The sequence below is a fragment of the Bos grunniens genome, chromosome 12 (genome assembly GCF_055505025.1).
Source record: "Bos grunniens cultivar Pamir isolate PY7600 chromosome 12, Bosgru_T2T1.0, whole genome shotgun sequence".
NCBI classification, from domain to species: Eukaryota; Metazoa; Chordata; class Mammalia; order Artiodactyla; family Bovidae; genus Bos; species Bos grunniens.
The window spans coordinates 24,268,735-24,284,186 of NC_141176.1; the positions used below are offsets into that span (position 1 = coordinate 24,268,735).

Genomic DNA, 15,452 nt, shown 5'->3' on the forward strand with positions numbered 1-15,452 from the left:
ATAATCACATTTGTTAATGCAATGTGTATTTAATCTATAGTTAAAGCATTATTCAAATCTGGTTGAGTTATAAAATGATAAGGTCAATTAAGATAAATATGCATATTCAGGTACCTAGAATGCCCCATTCATTTTAATTTGATAAGCAAATGTATGTAAATAAATATGTGAGTTGAATATTAATGACATAGAATAATAAAATAGTTCAGACTGTACATATAAAATCAGGAACTAACAGAAATAAAGAAGTTATGCTCAAAGCAATACATTTTTATAAACTTTGTATCATTAAGATGATTATGAAATCAGCAAGACTTTGAGAGACATTGGATATTTTTTATTAATCTATTTTGAGATGATAATCTCATTTATTTGAAGTAATTTCCTCATTTTCAAGTGTATCTTTACTGTAACCTCAAAATAATATTATGTTTTACAATAAATATATTCCTGCCTTGTGATTTATTGTTCTGTGCTTTGGAGGTAAGAGAATTAAGAAAAATAGCATTTTCATAATAAACCATATATTTAATCCCTTTCTTTTGTTTCCTTTGGAAATTAAATTGCCTAGACACATCTTGATAATACCACCAGTTCACATTCTTTCTTCCTCAATTAATTTACCTATAAGAGGAAAACAATACAATGATACTCATCAGGCTTGGTATGATATTTTATTGACATTAATATCACTAAATAACAGAAACTTTAATGTCAGTTCTTACAAACATTAAAAACAGAAATGAAAATGAAAAAACATTTTGCCAAGATGTTGATATTCTGTAACCTCAACAGCATCTTCAAGATGAGCAAAACTTACAAGGAATGACACACTTGAAAATCCCTGGTCCATTTTGCAGACCTCAAAGGTACAGCCTTTGACTTTCAAGGTTCTCCATTAAAAACAATATGTGTTTATGATAAATTTTGTAAATAATTTTTAAAAATTATAGGTGCAACCCCTGACAAATGTCAGTTTTAAAGTCATCTTTAAAAGCAACTTGTTATGGAACTTCCCTGGTGATTCAGTGGTTCTGACTTCACCTTCCAGTGTAGGGAGTGCAAGTTTGATCCCTGGTTGGGGGGGCTAAGATGCCACATTCCTCATGGCCAAAAAAATCAAAACAGTAAACAGAAACAATACTGTAACAAATTCAATAAAGACTTAAAATTTTTTAAAGTAACTTGCCAAATATTAGCCTTTCTTTATTCTTCTTAGATAAGAACTTTTGTAACCTGAGTTTTGAGACCACTGAATAATTATTACCTACTTCCACGGTTTAAAGGGAAAATAACTTCTTAATAATTAAGTTTTATCATTATTACTGGCATTGTTGTGATTTAAATGTGATGCAGAATCATTAAAAAGTGTGCTAACCCTAATCCTTTTGTGTTTTGGTTTTTGTTTGCACTTTCAGAGACAAAGACATAGGATGGCATGAACATGGCGCAGTTCTACTACAAAAGAAATGTTAACGCCCCCTATAGAGACCGCATCCCTCTCAGGATAGTCCGAGCAGAATCCGAACTCTCACCCTCCGAGAAAGCCTACCTAAATGCTGTGGAAAAGGGAGATTATGCAAGCGTCAAGAAATCCCTAGAAGAAGCTGAAATTTATTTTAAAATCAATATTAATTGCATCGATCCTCTTGGAAGAACTGCTCTTCTCATTGCAATTGAAAATGAGAACTTGGAACTCATTGAACTCCTCTTAAGCTTTAACGTCTATGTTGGAGACGCCCTATTACATGCTATCAGGAAAGAAGTTGTGGGAGCTGTCGAGCTATTGCTGAACCACAAAAAGCCCAGTGGAGAAAAACAGGTACTTGCAAAAATATTGGTTTTCATTTATTTTACATGCAGAAGGTTGCTATGGATGGTCAAATTCTCCCCCAATTTTAAGAAATATTAGCACTGAAATCAAAACTAGTATGATGGAAAACTACTGCTAAGTACACATTTTATACTCTACAGAAGTCACCATCACCTGCACCTCTTACCCTGGCTAAGGAGCCTTTAATGAGAACCAAAGCAAAACTAAGTAACCTATGGTGGCTTCCCATACATTAGGGACATGTTTATGTAATAGTATATAAATTTAGGGGGGTGGTGCTACCGTGTATATGTGGTGTTTTCTCCTTGTCCTTCATTTTCTGAACATTCTGCAGTAACAGGCTGAATTCTTTTGCTATTTTTCTTTTTAACCTTCTTGCCTGTTTTGGAATTCTGTATCTTATTGCTAAAGTGAGTTGTACATCTAACTCTGATACTGCTTTTTAGCAAACTCTAATGAATTCTTTTAAATGGAGACAAATTTTTTAAAAAAAGCAAAAAAGTTTACTGGAAAATAACTGTAGATTTAATATATCACACTTACTATTGGCAAAATGTAGTTGTATCTTAATGTCATCAGTATAAACTAAGCTAAAATGGTACATGATTATAAATACTATCTGGTTTTTATTCCTGTTATCTCCCTATTTTTTATCCCTAAGGAAGTGGAAAAATCATAGACAGAAATGAATAAGGAATCTACTTTTGTCTGTCTACATTATTCCCTGGTACTGCCCTGTATCTGAACTATTTGATCCTTTATCCTTTCCCATTGAACTCTTCACTTCCCGACATCAAGCCTCATTGACTAATTGCAGAAGACACTGCATGTATTTCAGTGGCTCAAAATCTGTCCTTTCAAGTAAAATCTTATAAAAACATTTGTTTTTACACCTCTGGCAGTTTCTGTTCTATTTGATAAAGGTGCAAGTATTTTCTGCAAATGACGGACTCTTAGAGACATTGTGGTTTACTCACTACGTCGTGTCTGACTCTTTGCGACCCCATGGACTGTAGCCCCACGAGGCTCCTCTGTCCACGGTATTTCCCAGGCAAGAATCCTGAAGTGGATTGCCATTTCCTTCTCCACGGGATCTTATCAATCCAGGGATTGAACTTGGGTCTCCTGCACTGCAGGCGGATTTCTTTACTAACTAAGCCATCTTAGAGACATTACATTCTTTTAAAGCAAGACCTGCTGTAGCTATTATACCATTATCTTTGCTTTACTGGAGGACTTTGATCAGAATCATTGCCATGATTAAGACAAGAATTTCAAAGCTGGATGTCTCCTGAAAAGGTCTCCCCAAAAGTCTGTGTTCTTTGGCCCATTCTTATGTCTTAACATCAGGCACCCTTTTCCCTCACCTGGCTCCGAACTTTGATAAAACAACACTCCACAATGGCAATACCTCTTTGCTTTTTGCTTTACTGGTTTTTAATTTTTTGTTTCATATCCAGTTGTTTGGGTTACCTTCCCACCATATTGATCTGCACCTTGATTATTAATAAAAGGTAGTAAAGGTTTGCAAAGGTTTGAAATCTGGCAGGAGTCTGAAATATCCCAGGCCATGTATTTCTGGACAATTTCTCTTGTATCGGTTTGTAAGACAAGAATTTTCCAACTTGTACTATCCTTGACAGGGGTGAACAGGTAGTAGTAACATTTAAAGACATATGTTATGTTATATCCCAGTTTTCCACCACTAGAGAAACCGGACACTTAGACAGGAATGAGTAGGAATCTGTTCTTATCTGTGTAAGTTAGGTGCTACTTCCCCAGTCACCTTGTGAATTTGAAACACCTTGCACAATCATACTCCTAAAGTATTTGCATTCCCTAATAACAATGATCTTATATTGTATACCCTCTTGTTTATTATGTATAAAAGCAACCATGAGACAGACTTGGGACTGTGTGTCTAGATCATTTAAGATTGTAACAGGTCTGTAGAACAAAATTGCTATTGTGTTTTTCCTGCTTATTACTATATAATCTTCTTAATTTTATTGTCTAGAGAGCAGTGACCAAACATTTCAGTGTCTCTTTAGTCAATGACATTTGTTCTGGCCAAAGTAATTTGGTGTCTGGAGAAGATATCTGCTATTATGAGATTGTTTGTTGGAAGATGTTCAACTTCTGAGCTAAACTCTAGTCTGACAAGTAGGTCTTGGCTTTTTAGAGGCACTTGATCTGGAACCCTGATCATTAATAAAAGGCAGTAAAGGTTTGCAATCTGTCAAGAGTCTGAAATATCCCAGGCCTTGCGTTTCTGGAGGATTTCTTTTATATCAGTTCGTAAGCCAAGAATTTTTCTTTTTTGTTTGCACATTCTAGAATTCCTCTTCAGCAAAGACCCTGAGAATCAACAAAAGTTGTATCTTTTGGTTTGAACTTTGTAATTTGGAAAGAGCAACTCCAACCTACCTCAGAGTTCCTGGTATCTTGTACAATAAAAGTGAGGTTGTTACACCAGGAAATGTATACAGTATGGCACATAAAAGAGGTCCTTGGGGTTTGTGGGGGAGAGAGGGGGGAAGACGAACCCCATTAGAGCTTGGCTGTTTATCTGTGACTTACTTAGACAATGCATCTCTTAAGTATGGCCAACATCATTTGGAATAAAAGTTTCCATTAGCCAGCATCTGGTAGGTAACAAATAAATGCTTGACAGGATTTTTTATCTCATAAATTGTAATTCCTTAGAAGATTCTTGTGATCATGAAAGCCATTTTGTGTTTACTCTGTTTGCCTAATTTGCAGTCTTACAGGCCACCCTCAAAGACCCTGGAACACATTACCATTAATTTTGTTGAGGTCACTGAAGCTGAGTGTTAAAACCTAAGAACAATAATATCCAAGTGGTCAAAATCAGCATAACTTGTCTTAAAATGAGTCAAGTAAAAGGATCTATTATAAAAACACACAAATCTGATGATCAGGACATTTAAAACTTAAAATGTGACAGATGTGGATCAGGAAATAGACTCTTCTCTGTCACATGTTAATTTCTTTCTCTGGAATAAGATGCAATGCGTGATTGCCTCCCGAAATCATGGGGGCTTGAGATTTCAGATTACTCGGCTTATTCTTCCAGTACATTCTCCAGGGAACAATTTACAATTTGCGTATGCTTTTTGGGCCAGGTCTGAGCCCCGTCACTGGGGAGGAGACATGATTTTTTTTTTTCTAGAGTCTAGTTGTGAAGAGAGACAGGAAAAATATCATGGGGATATGAGTAAATGTAATCACAATGGAAAAGAGAAATCAATCCTTGGTAATTATGAAACTAAACTGACTAGACATGGTAAATACAAAATATTATTGGGTGGAGGGCATCGGGGGAGCAGGAGAAAGGCCTGAAGGAGAAGGACGAATGTTTGTTTATAACCGGGGAAAGTTAATTCCAGTAACTGAGGTAGAGACTCTAAAAGAGGTATATGAAACCTGTTTGGATATACTCAGCTTTTGCTTATTGACATTGACATCTAGGAGATTATCAGACATTTTGGTCTTAAGAAAGGGGTTTGGGATTGATATACAGACGATAGGGAGGACCTTGAAGTGCATAAAGTCACCTGTCTTCCAATCACTTTGACATTGGTTGTATGTCCTTTCCCTTGTATATTGTTTAACTGTTTATAATTGTGAGTATGTTAAAAACTTTTCTCAATGCCACATCTAATAAATAAATAAATGGGCACAGATTATTAATTTCTTCCCTATTTCATGTACTTCTTCATAAATCAAGATACTTAGTCCTTAGTGTTTTCATTTTTACTATAAAAAATGGAAAGAGCAATACTTTCTTTCTTTTCATGTAGTATACAGCATGGAGAACCTGTCATTCTCCACATTGGGCAGGGAGATGGGAGATTACATATTCTTACTGAGACTGCTTCCTGGCTGGAATCATTACTCTGGTACTCTCTGCTGATTTTACTGAACTTTTCTTTAACCTCCTTAGTGCCGTATTTCTCCGTAGGGAATAACCAACAGTGACTTCTCAGCTCCCTTTTTTCAGTCAATTGATTGGTTACTTGACTTCTAATTATTTCTAGCAGACCTTTCTCTTTGATGTCTTCTAAGGCCAGGTTCAATTTCAGTTTCAGCTGCTTTAGTAAATGTTTATCAGAAGCAGAACTTTCTTTTTCACTCTTCACTTAGACACTAGTACCGAATCTTCAGTACCATCAACATTTCTGGGAGGACTTCTTACTTCAGTTTGTGGGATCCCACCCCAAGAGTCTCTGATATAGCTGGTCTGGAAGGGGTCCCTGGGACTTGTGTTTCGGTTTCTCACAAGTATGAAAGTGATACTAATGCTTCTGTTCTGGAGACAACACTGAGAACGGCTGACGTAGAGAATGTTGAAAACTACAGAATACCTATAGTTGTATACCTCATGTTAGGTATGGTTGCATTATACCATGATAACCTTGCTTTGGGGAGATTTCAAATAACTATCTTAAATACCAGTGATTAAGTGGTATTTAATACAAAATAATTTTCCAATTTCACTAATGCATTTATTATATTTTCCCTTCTTTGGGAAAAATACTTTGCTAAACATTACTTATCTATTCAGTAGTTAAGATCCTAGAGTATTTCAATTGAAGAAATTTTGATTTGAAAGCCCCACTAAAAAGAGTATCAGATTTTATCATTTCAAGAGACCTTGGAGATCATCTAACCCAATCACTTTGTTTTGTAGAAGAGGGAAAAGTATTTGGGATTTAACCTGACCAAAAGAATCTATAAACCAATATCTAGCATCCAACCTGCGGATAGCCTGAATGATGAATATTCATTGAACTTGTCATCATGCCAGTAACTCATGATAAGAAGTTTATTTGCATTATCTCATTTCATCTTCACACTATCTGGTGAAGGTTGGTCCCATTGTTCTCCCCATTTACAGATGAGGAAGTGAAAGCACAAAAGTATTAGTGACACATCCCAGATCACAGAACCAGGAAATATCAGTGCTGGAACTCGAGTCACGGAAAATCATCACCAGGCTATCTGGCTCCAGCCAGTGCCAATTTGGATAGCAATCATTTAAATGATTAGCTAATTATCCTATTTAGGATATGAGTTACATAAATTTAAAAGAGCCTCTAGAGTTACGTATTTAGGCTGTGCCTCTATCTTGTCTATTATGATAGCATTTATAATTTAGTTGCTCAATTGATACTAAGTCATTAGAAGTAATTAGAAGCTGTGGAATGCCAGGGAAGAGTAGAGTTGAGTGACAGAAATGCTGACTTCTAGCCCCGTTCAACACTTGCTAACAGGACAAGCCTCTGAAAATCATTCTGAGCCTTGGTTTTCTTGGTATTAATTGGAATCATAGAATTAACTTACTTGCTTCTTCATGTCTGGTGGTGTTAAAGTTCTGTAAAAGTGTTTCATAAGGTAACATGTAATAACAGCATAATATATGTATTACTATATTATGTCATAATCTCTGTCTTCCTATTGACAAACAAATATACTAATAACACAATATACACTAAAACATAAAGTTCAGCATGGGCAATTTACCTTCTGGAGTGCATAGCTTCTTTTTCATTTGAAAAATACAATTACTGGAACTAGAAACCCTATTTAGGGAGGCCAAAGGAGAATTTAATTGTTTACCCTTTTCCTTTCTATCTCAGTGCGCCTAGGGGATTTCAAAAAATAATTTCTGTGGATATGCTAATGCAATTTGTGGCTTTAGAAAGAGTACCTATTATGTAATCAGGAAATCAAAGGATGAAATAGGAGACTGGCATGAACAAGTTAATGTAAATATGCATCCAACCCAAAATATACCCTGCTGACTAAAAATAAGGGACATTTTTAATTGATATGGATGCTAATAAATATATCCCTGGCTACTGGGAAGAGATAGAGTTTACTTTTATCTCTTGTCTTCATTTGATTTTAGTTGCTGGACTTTAGAGCAAGTAATTTACTTCTGCAGACTCATGAATTTCATATAGTCCTTTTTAAATGTCCTGTGCTAAGGCAGCCTATATATTCTAGTCTTTAGAGCTGCCTCTTGCAGAGTGAAAATATTTCCACTTCCTCAGTCGTTAACCAGTTGAGGTTACCCTTTTTGATTTGCTTCTGTTACATTCTGGATATTCACGGTCAGTTCAGTTCAGTCGCTCAGTCGTCTCCGACTCTTTGCAACCCCATGAATCATAGCATGTCAGGCCACCCTGTCCATCACCATCTCCCGGAGTTCACTCAAACTCATGTCCATCAAGTCGGTGATTCCATCCAGCCATCTCATCTTCTGTTGTCCCCTTTTCCTCCTGCCCCCAACCCCTCCCAGCATCAGAGTCTTTTCCAATGAGTCAACTCTTCGCATGAGGTGCCCAAAGTACTGGAGTTTCAGCTTTAGCATCAGTCCTTCCAAAAAACACCCAGGGCTGATCTCCTTTAGAATGGACTGGTTGGATCTCCTTGCAACCAAGGGACTCTCAAGAATCTTCTCCAACACCACAGTTCAAAAGTATCAATTCTTCGGCTCTCAGCTTTCTTCACAGTCCAACTCTCACATCCATACATGACCACAGGAAAAACCATAGCCTTGACTAGACGGACCTTTGTTGGCAAAGTAATATTTCTGCTTTTGAATATGCTATCTAGGTTGGTCATAACTTTCCTTCCAAGGAGTAAGCGTCTTTGAATTTCATGGCTGCAGTCACCATCTGTAGTGATTTTGGAGCCCAGAAAAATAAAGTCTGACACTGTTTCCACTGTTTCCCCATCTATTTCCCATGAAGTGATGGGACCAGATGCCATGATCTTTGTTTTCTGAATGTTGAGCTTTAAGCCAACTTTTTCACTCTCCACTTTCACTTTCATCAAGAGGCTTTTGAGTTCCTCTTCACTTTCTGCCATAAGGGTGGTGTCATCTGCATATCTGAGGTTATTGATATTTCTCCCGGCAATCTTGATTCCAGCTTGTGCTTCTTCCAGCCCAGCGTTTCTCATGATGTACTCTGCATATAAGTTAAATAAGCAGGGTGACAATATACAGCCTTGACGTACTCCTTTTCCTATTTGGAACCAGTCTGTTGTTCCATGTCCAGTTCTGACTGTTGCTTCCTGACCTGCATATAGGTTTCTCAAGAGGCAGGTCAGGTGGTCTGGTATTCCCATCTCTTTCAGAATTTTCCACAGTTTATTGTGATCCACACAGTCAAAGGCTTTGGCATAGTCAATAAAGCAGAAATAGATGTTTTTCTGGAACTCTCTTGCTTTTTCCATGATCCAGCGGATGTTGGCAATTTGATCTCTGGTTCCTCTGCCTTTTCTAAAACCAGCTTGAACATCTGGAAGTTCACGATTGACATATTGCTGAAGCCTGGCTTGGAGAATTTTGAGCATTACTTTACTAGCATGTGAGATGAGTGCAATTGTGCGGTAGTTTGAGCATTCTTTGGCATTGCCTTTCTTTGGGATTGGAATGAAAACTGACCTTTTCCAGTCCTGTGGCCACTGCTGAGTTTTCCAAATTCACGGTAAGTGAAACTAAATACCATCATCATATTTACTGTCAAAATTAAGAGAGAGAGTGAAGGCAAGAGCAAGAGAGAATTATAAAGTATTAAAGATGTTCTCCTTCCTGGTGGTTCAGATGGTAAAGAATCCGCCTGCAATGAAGGAGACACGGTTTCAATCCCTGGCTTGGGAAGATCCCCTGGAGGAGGGAATGGCAACCCTCTCCGATATTCCTGCCTGGAGAATTTCTTGGACAGAGGAGCCTGGCCAGCTACAGTCCATGGAGTCACAGAGTTGGACATAACTTAGTGACTAAACAACAACAACTTCCCAAAATACTTATCCTATTGTGAGACAAAGCTGGATACATCATCAATTACCCTTTCTTTGTTTCTGGATGGAAAATGTCCATAGAAAATGTTTATAATATTGTCCACCATTAATATGAAAAAGCTGAAAATTATCCCCCACGTGATCCTTATAATGTCAAGTAGAAACCAATATAAAGTATTTTTATCAATAAGTACTTTGAAAGTCTAAAAATTAAATTGATTCCTATTATTCCACAGCAGGGAATTTAAATGCTGTTACAACATAGATAGAGCCTAGATTTCCTTTAGTCATCTGGCAAATGGCAATCATGAGTGATATGAATGATTCTGCCCTAAATGGAAGAATTTTTTAAAAGATGGACTATGTTTCACTGTTAATATGATAAAGTGGTTTAAGCTAACTGGTCATTCTGACTCATAAGATATTACACATTGACATTTTCTTTTTCTTGATGACCAGTAAATTATAGATAAGCAGTCCTCCAGAATTCTCTTGTTCCTTCCTCTCAACATATCACACTTATTATAAACGTCATCAGCATCATCATTAAATATGTTTGGAATGCACAAGAGCAAAAAGCTTTTAGCTCCTTCTGAAACTCAAGTGAAAAAAAAGGATGAAAAACAATCTCAACCAATAAAGCAAAGCTTCAAGCATTGAGGCATTTCCATCTGATGGTGAGAAAATACAAGACAGAGTCCTTATTTTCTGTTTGTGGACAAGGAAGGAGGGAAAGATGGTAAAGAGGTTTGAGAGAGAAAGATGTGGCTGTAAATCCTATCTTATCGTCTAGGCAAATTGTTTGAGCCTTGACTTTCTCATAAATAAGAAGGAGATAATAGTCCCTGCTCACAAGGTTGTTGTAAAGATTAGATGGTTAGCACACTAATAGTCTATGGGGTCACACAGAGTCAGACATGACCGAAGTGACTTAGCAGCAGCAGCAGCAGCACACTAATATGGCTGGCATTTAGAGAGCTCAGTACATGCACCTCCACCTTGATATCATTTGAGCATTTCATACTTATTCAATTCAATTTAATTAAAAATGCTTATATGTGTTGAAGAGGCTAAATGTTCTTAAAAGTAAATTCCTTGAGAAGCCTTAGCACTTGTATGAAGCCTGAGTTTATGTTAAAGTAAGAGAGAGGATATACTGGTGGCTCAATCAGTAAAGAAGCAGTCTGTAGTGCAGGAGACCAGCGTTCAATCCCTGGGTCAGGAATATCCCATGGAAAAAGGAATGGCAACCCACTCCAGTATTCTTGCCTGGAAAACCCCATGGACAGAGGATTTACTGGTGACAGTCCATGGGGTCGCAAAGAGTCGGCCACGACAGAGAAACTTTCACTTTCACTTCAAGAGCAAGAGAAAACTAAACTTTGAAATGTGAGCTTTGGTGATAAACTTTTGGGGGTTCATTTTCATTAATCACCTTAATCCATTATTTTGTTGTTGTTTAGTCACTAAATCGTGTCCTAGCACAGCACAGTATATATATATGTGTGTGTGTGTGCGTGTGTACACACACGTGTGCTTGTTCAGTCATGTCCAACTCTTTGTGACCCCATGAACTGTAGCCAATGGGGCTCATCTGTCCATGGGATTCTTCAGGCAAGAATACTGGAGTGGGTTGCCATATCTTACTCCAGGGGATCATCACAATCCAGGGACTGAACCCATGGCTCCTGTGTCTCCTGCATTGCAGACGGATTTCACTTGCTGAGCCATTGGGGAAGCCCGTGTGTATGTGTGTGTGGGGGTATCCAGGGTGGAGGTCCTAGAACCCATCCCCAAAGATACCAAGGGATGCTCACATATCCATGTACAGCTACACACACGTATGTGTACACACATATATGCATGCACACCCCTTCATAATAAAAATAATGGAACCGCTTATCTTAAAAATCATAGATGGTTTCTGAGGTTTGAAAGAGATAATAAAGTTTATCTGGAAAAATCACCTAGAAAGTTTTTCGCCAAGCACGAGTAGTATAGAATCATATTATTCCTCTTTTCCAGTTTCAAATGATTTTAATGCTCACACAGATCAGCCTGATTCTGTGTGGAAGGAGTCTTCTTGGACAAGGGCATGAATATCAGGTGGTGAGGCTTATTGGATGCCAGTCACAAATACACAGCAAAATGTTAATATTAGTTATCTCTGAATATTGGGATAAAATGCATGCTTTTCTTTTTTGTGTTTTTCTGTCTTCTCTAAAATCTCTACAATGAACATATATTATTTTTAAATTGGAAAAATATGTGCTTCTATATACATATCTGTATGTATATTCATCTTAATTGTTGTTTTAGTCCCTCAGTCATGTCCAACTCTTTTGTGACCCGTTAACTGTAGCCCAGCAGGCTCCTCTGTCCATGAAATTTTCCAGGCAAGAATACTGGAGTGGGTTGCCATTTCCTTCTCCAGGGAATCCTTCCAACCCAGGAATCGAACTCTCATCTTTTGCATTGGCAAACAGATTCTTTACCACTGAGCCACTGGGGAAGCCCTATGTATAGTTATGTACAGGCACACTGATCTTGGAGAAACTGGGTATATATGTCATTATCCACATTGACAGGCCTAGAAAATATGGAATCATTACATTATTCTTGGTACAAACTCATTGGCTTTTGCTCCTTCAAGTTCACTGGAGTGGAGCAACAAGAAGAACAACCCTAAGAGACAGCAAAGTTAGGAGAATGGTCTGGGTGAGCAGAGTCAGTAAAGGAATCCTGCCATTCTTCTCGTTATTCTGATATCTTTAAAATTCCTTTAGCTGCCTATGTGGCCAAGATAATGTTAAAATATGACCACAGAGTAGCCCTTGACCTCAAGGAATCTAATCTAGCAATCAATTGCAACTTCAAGATAAATAGAAGTAATAATTTATAATATGTATACTCATCCATTTTGTTTTTTTATACAATATTGATTTTCCAACTATATTTACATACTTCTCTTGCATATTTTATTGTAGAGTATCAGAGCCCATTCATCTTGTTTATCATCTGAGGTACCTTTGATTCTTCTGGTCTGACCTAAAGTTACTAGCTTTAGGAAAGAAACTTAAAGTGTATTCTATCCAGTGCTTTTCAGCATAAACTTAATGTTTGACTTGGAAGTAATGTTTATTAAATCATGTGTTCTAGCACCTGTTTGGATGACTTTTACTTTACTATACCATGATCTCCTTAAGCCAAGCCTATGCCGCCTGATTATCTCAACTAAAAAGCAAAGATTCAAACTTAACTTTGGGAAATCAGAGGGTATTTTTATATCATACTTAATACCACCTCTCTCCCCCTCTTCTTCCCCCACTTCCCCAACACACACACACACACACACACACACACACACACACACACTGAATCCTAGAACCATTACCTTATACAGGTATGAAGAAAATAAAATTTATACTAGTTTAGGAAACTGGCCCAAGATTGCTGAGATTATTCATTCTTGAGCCAGGATTAAAATTCACTTTTTTAAGTCTAGGATCAAATATAAATATTTATCATAAACATTACTTTAATTCCAGCCTTTAACATTTGGTAGAATAAGGAAAAAAATAAATATAAATAAATGTTTTAAGGCTTAATTTTGTATAACAGGAAACGTTTCCTGGTAGAAGAGGACCAGGTTTGGATTTAGACGGATAGGAATACAAGTCCTAGTCCTACCCCCTTACTACTTGCGTGACCCAATGATGATTATTTAACTTGAAACAAACAAGCAAAATGGTAATGGCTACCTCTCACAATTATAAGAATTAGAAATTTTAAGTACCTCATGTAAAGTGGAGCTTCCCTGGTATCTCAGAAGGTAAAGAATCTGCCTGCAATGTGGGAAACCTGGATTCAATCCCTGGGTCAGAAAGATCCCCTGGAGAAGGGAATGGCAACCCACTCCAATATTCTGGAGAATTCCATGAACAGAAGAGCCTGGCAGGCTAGGGCTATAGTCCATGGGGGTCGCAAAGAATTGGACACAAAAACTGAGCAACTTACACTTTCAATTTCAAGTAAAATGAGTGTCTAGTGTATTTACATTTGAGTTAGTATTGTCAGCAGCAGCAGCATTCATTCATTCATTTCAGAACCAAGTAGCTGATTTGATTTATGTCTAAAGATTGACATTTCCATCACGATGCTCAGTAATGGTGATTAGGTGATGCAGACCTCAGGAGGCAAACTCCCCTGTCCCTGAGATTCTCCAGGCAAGAATACTGGAGTGAGTTGCCATTTTTTCCTCCAGGAGATCTTCCCAACCCAGGGATTGAACCCACGTCTCATCTCCTGTTTCGGCCGGTGTATTCTTTACCACTGAGCCATCTGGAAAGACTATGGCTGCTAAGTCGCTTCAGTCGTTTCTGACTCTGTGCAACCCCATAGACGACCACCAGGCTCCCCCGTCCCTGGGATTCTCCAGACAAGAACACTGGAGTGGGTTGCCATTTCCTTCTCCAATGCATGAAAATGAAAAGTGAAAGTGAAGTCGCTCAGTCGTGTCTGACCCTCAGCGACCCCATGGACTGCAGCCTACCAGGCTCCTCCATCCATGGGATTTTCCAGGCAGGAGTACTGGAGTAGGGTGCCATTTACAGTGAAGTCTAAATAAATATAGTCAAAATATGTTGCTAATTATCAGATACAATGTAGTTTCACTCTGAATAAAAAGAAAAATCATGATAAAAGAAAATGATCAGCGATGATCTCATGGAAGAATAAACAAGTTCCTTTAAGGATATTTTAGGGAGTATGTGTTCAGAGGAGGCAGGTCATTTAAATGCAACATTATGAGAATAAATGCAGAACATCTCCTTCCATAAATCACATTGTTTCTTTTAATAAAGATGAGATAAAGCAGATCAAGTTTGTTTTGACCACACTTAAGGAAAAGACTGCCACCTGGTGAATATCTGAGGCCTTTAAAAATACATCAGTATTAGTTTAAACATCTGGCACGAACTCAAAAATAATTGTCACACACTACATTATTTTTCTTTACTTTTTAATGAATTACATTGCTTCATACCACCCTATTAGCAGAGATTTTATAAAGCAGCATAAATGTCACAAGTTTCCATGACATTTATCCATTTTTACCTGGTACAAATGCATGTTTTACAGGTCACCTAATTCAGATGACATATTACCACCAAAAGTAAACAAAAATTTATAAATCATCATGATATATTTCTTTGGATTTCTTCTTTACTTAATTCTATAGCAAAATGACAAAAATGATATTTTGGGATCACCATAATGCTGATACATTCCATTCTTTACAACTCTGATCCAGAGAGCCAAGAGCAGGGGAAGTCATTTTTCATTCTATAACTAGTGCTGTAGTCAGAATCTGTTTTGATTTTTCCTAGAGCTTAGCTTTTTCTGTATATTTTATCTGAGCCTTAAGAGATGAAAAATTAATCCCCAAAGTTTTCTTATTTTGGTAACATATTCCCCCTCCACCTATCCTGATACATACTTTTGACACATTAAAGTGGAGGTTAAGAAGTCTCTTAGCTAGCTGCTAATAGAATTCATAAATTTCTGAAGTCTTTCATTCTTGTAGCTGAAGATTCAAGTTCACAGCTAAAGAAACTCGATGGAGAAAAGAAAAATATATATATATGATTCTTTCCTTTTAGCTGTGTGTTTCTTAGCACCCAGTAAAAAACCTAGGTAATATTTTCTTTAGTTGTGGATGAAATAAAGTCATCGTTCCATTCAGAGGACCAGGTGCCCACCACTTTTCTTTAGCTGAGAAAGT

At 37.4% G+C, this 15,452-nt stretch overlaps 1 protein-coding gene across 6 annotated transcripts in view; it reads left to right on the forward strand.

Moving 5' to 3' along the window:
• TRPC4 (transient receptor potential cation channel subfamily C member 4) overlaps positions 1-15,452 on the forward strand; it is a 211,515-nt gene that overhangs the window by 60,630 nt on the left and 135,433 nt on the right. For all 6 annotated transcript variants that reach the window (XM_086329274.1, XM_086329278.1, XM_086329273.1 and 3 more), the window contains one exon: positions 1,419-1,822. In XM_086329274.1, coding sequence (XP_086185400.1) covers positions 1,439-1,822 — 384 coding nt within the window. In that variant the 5' untranslated portion in view covers positions 1,419-1,438. The remainder of the gene's footprint in view (positions 1-1,418; positions 1,823-15,452) is intronic.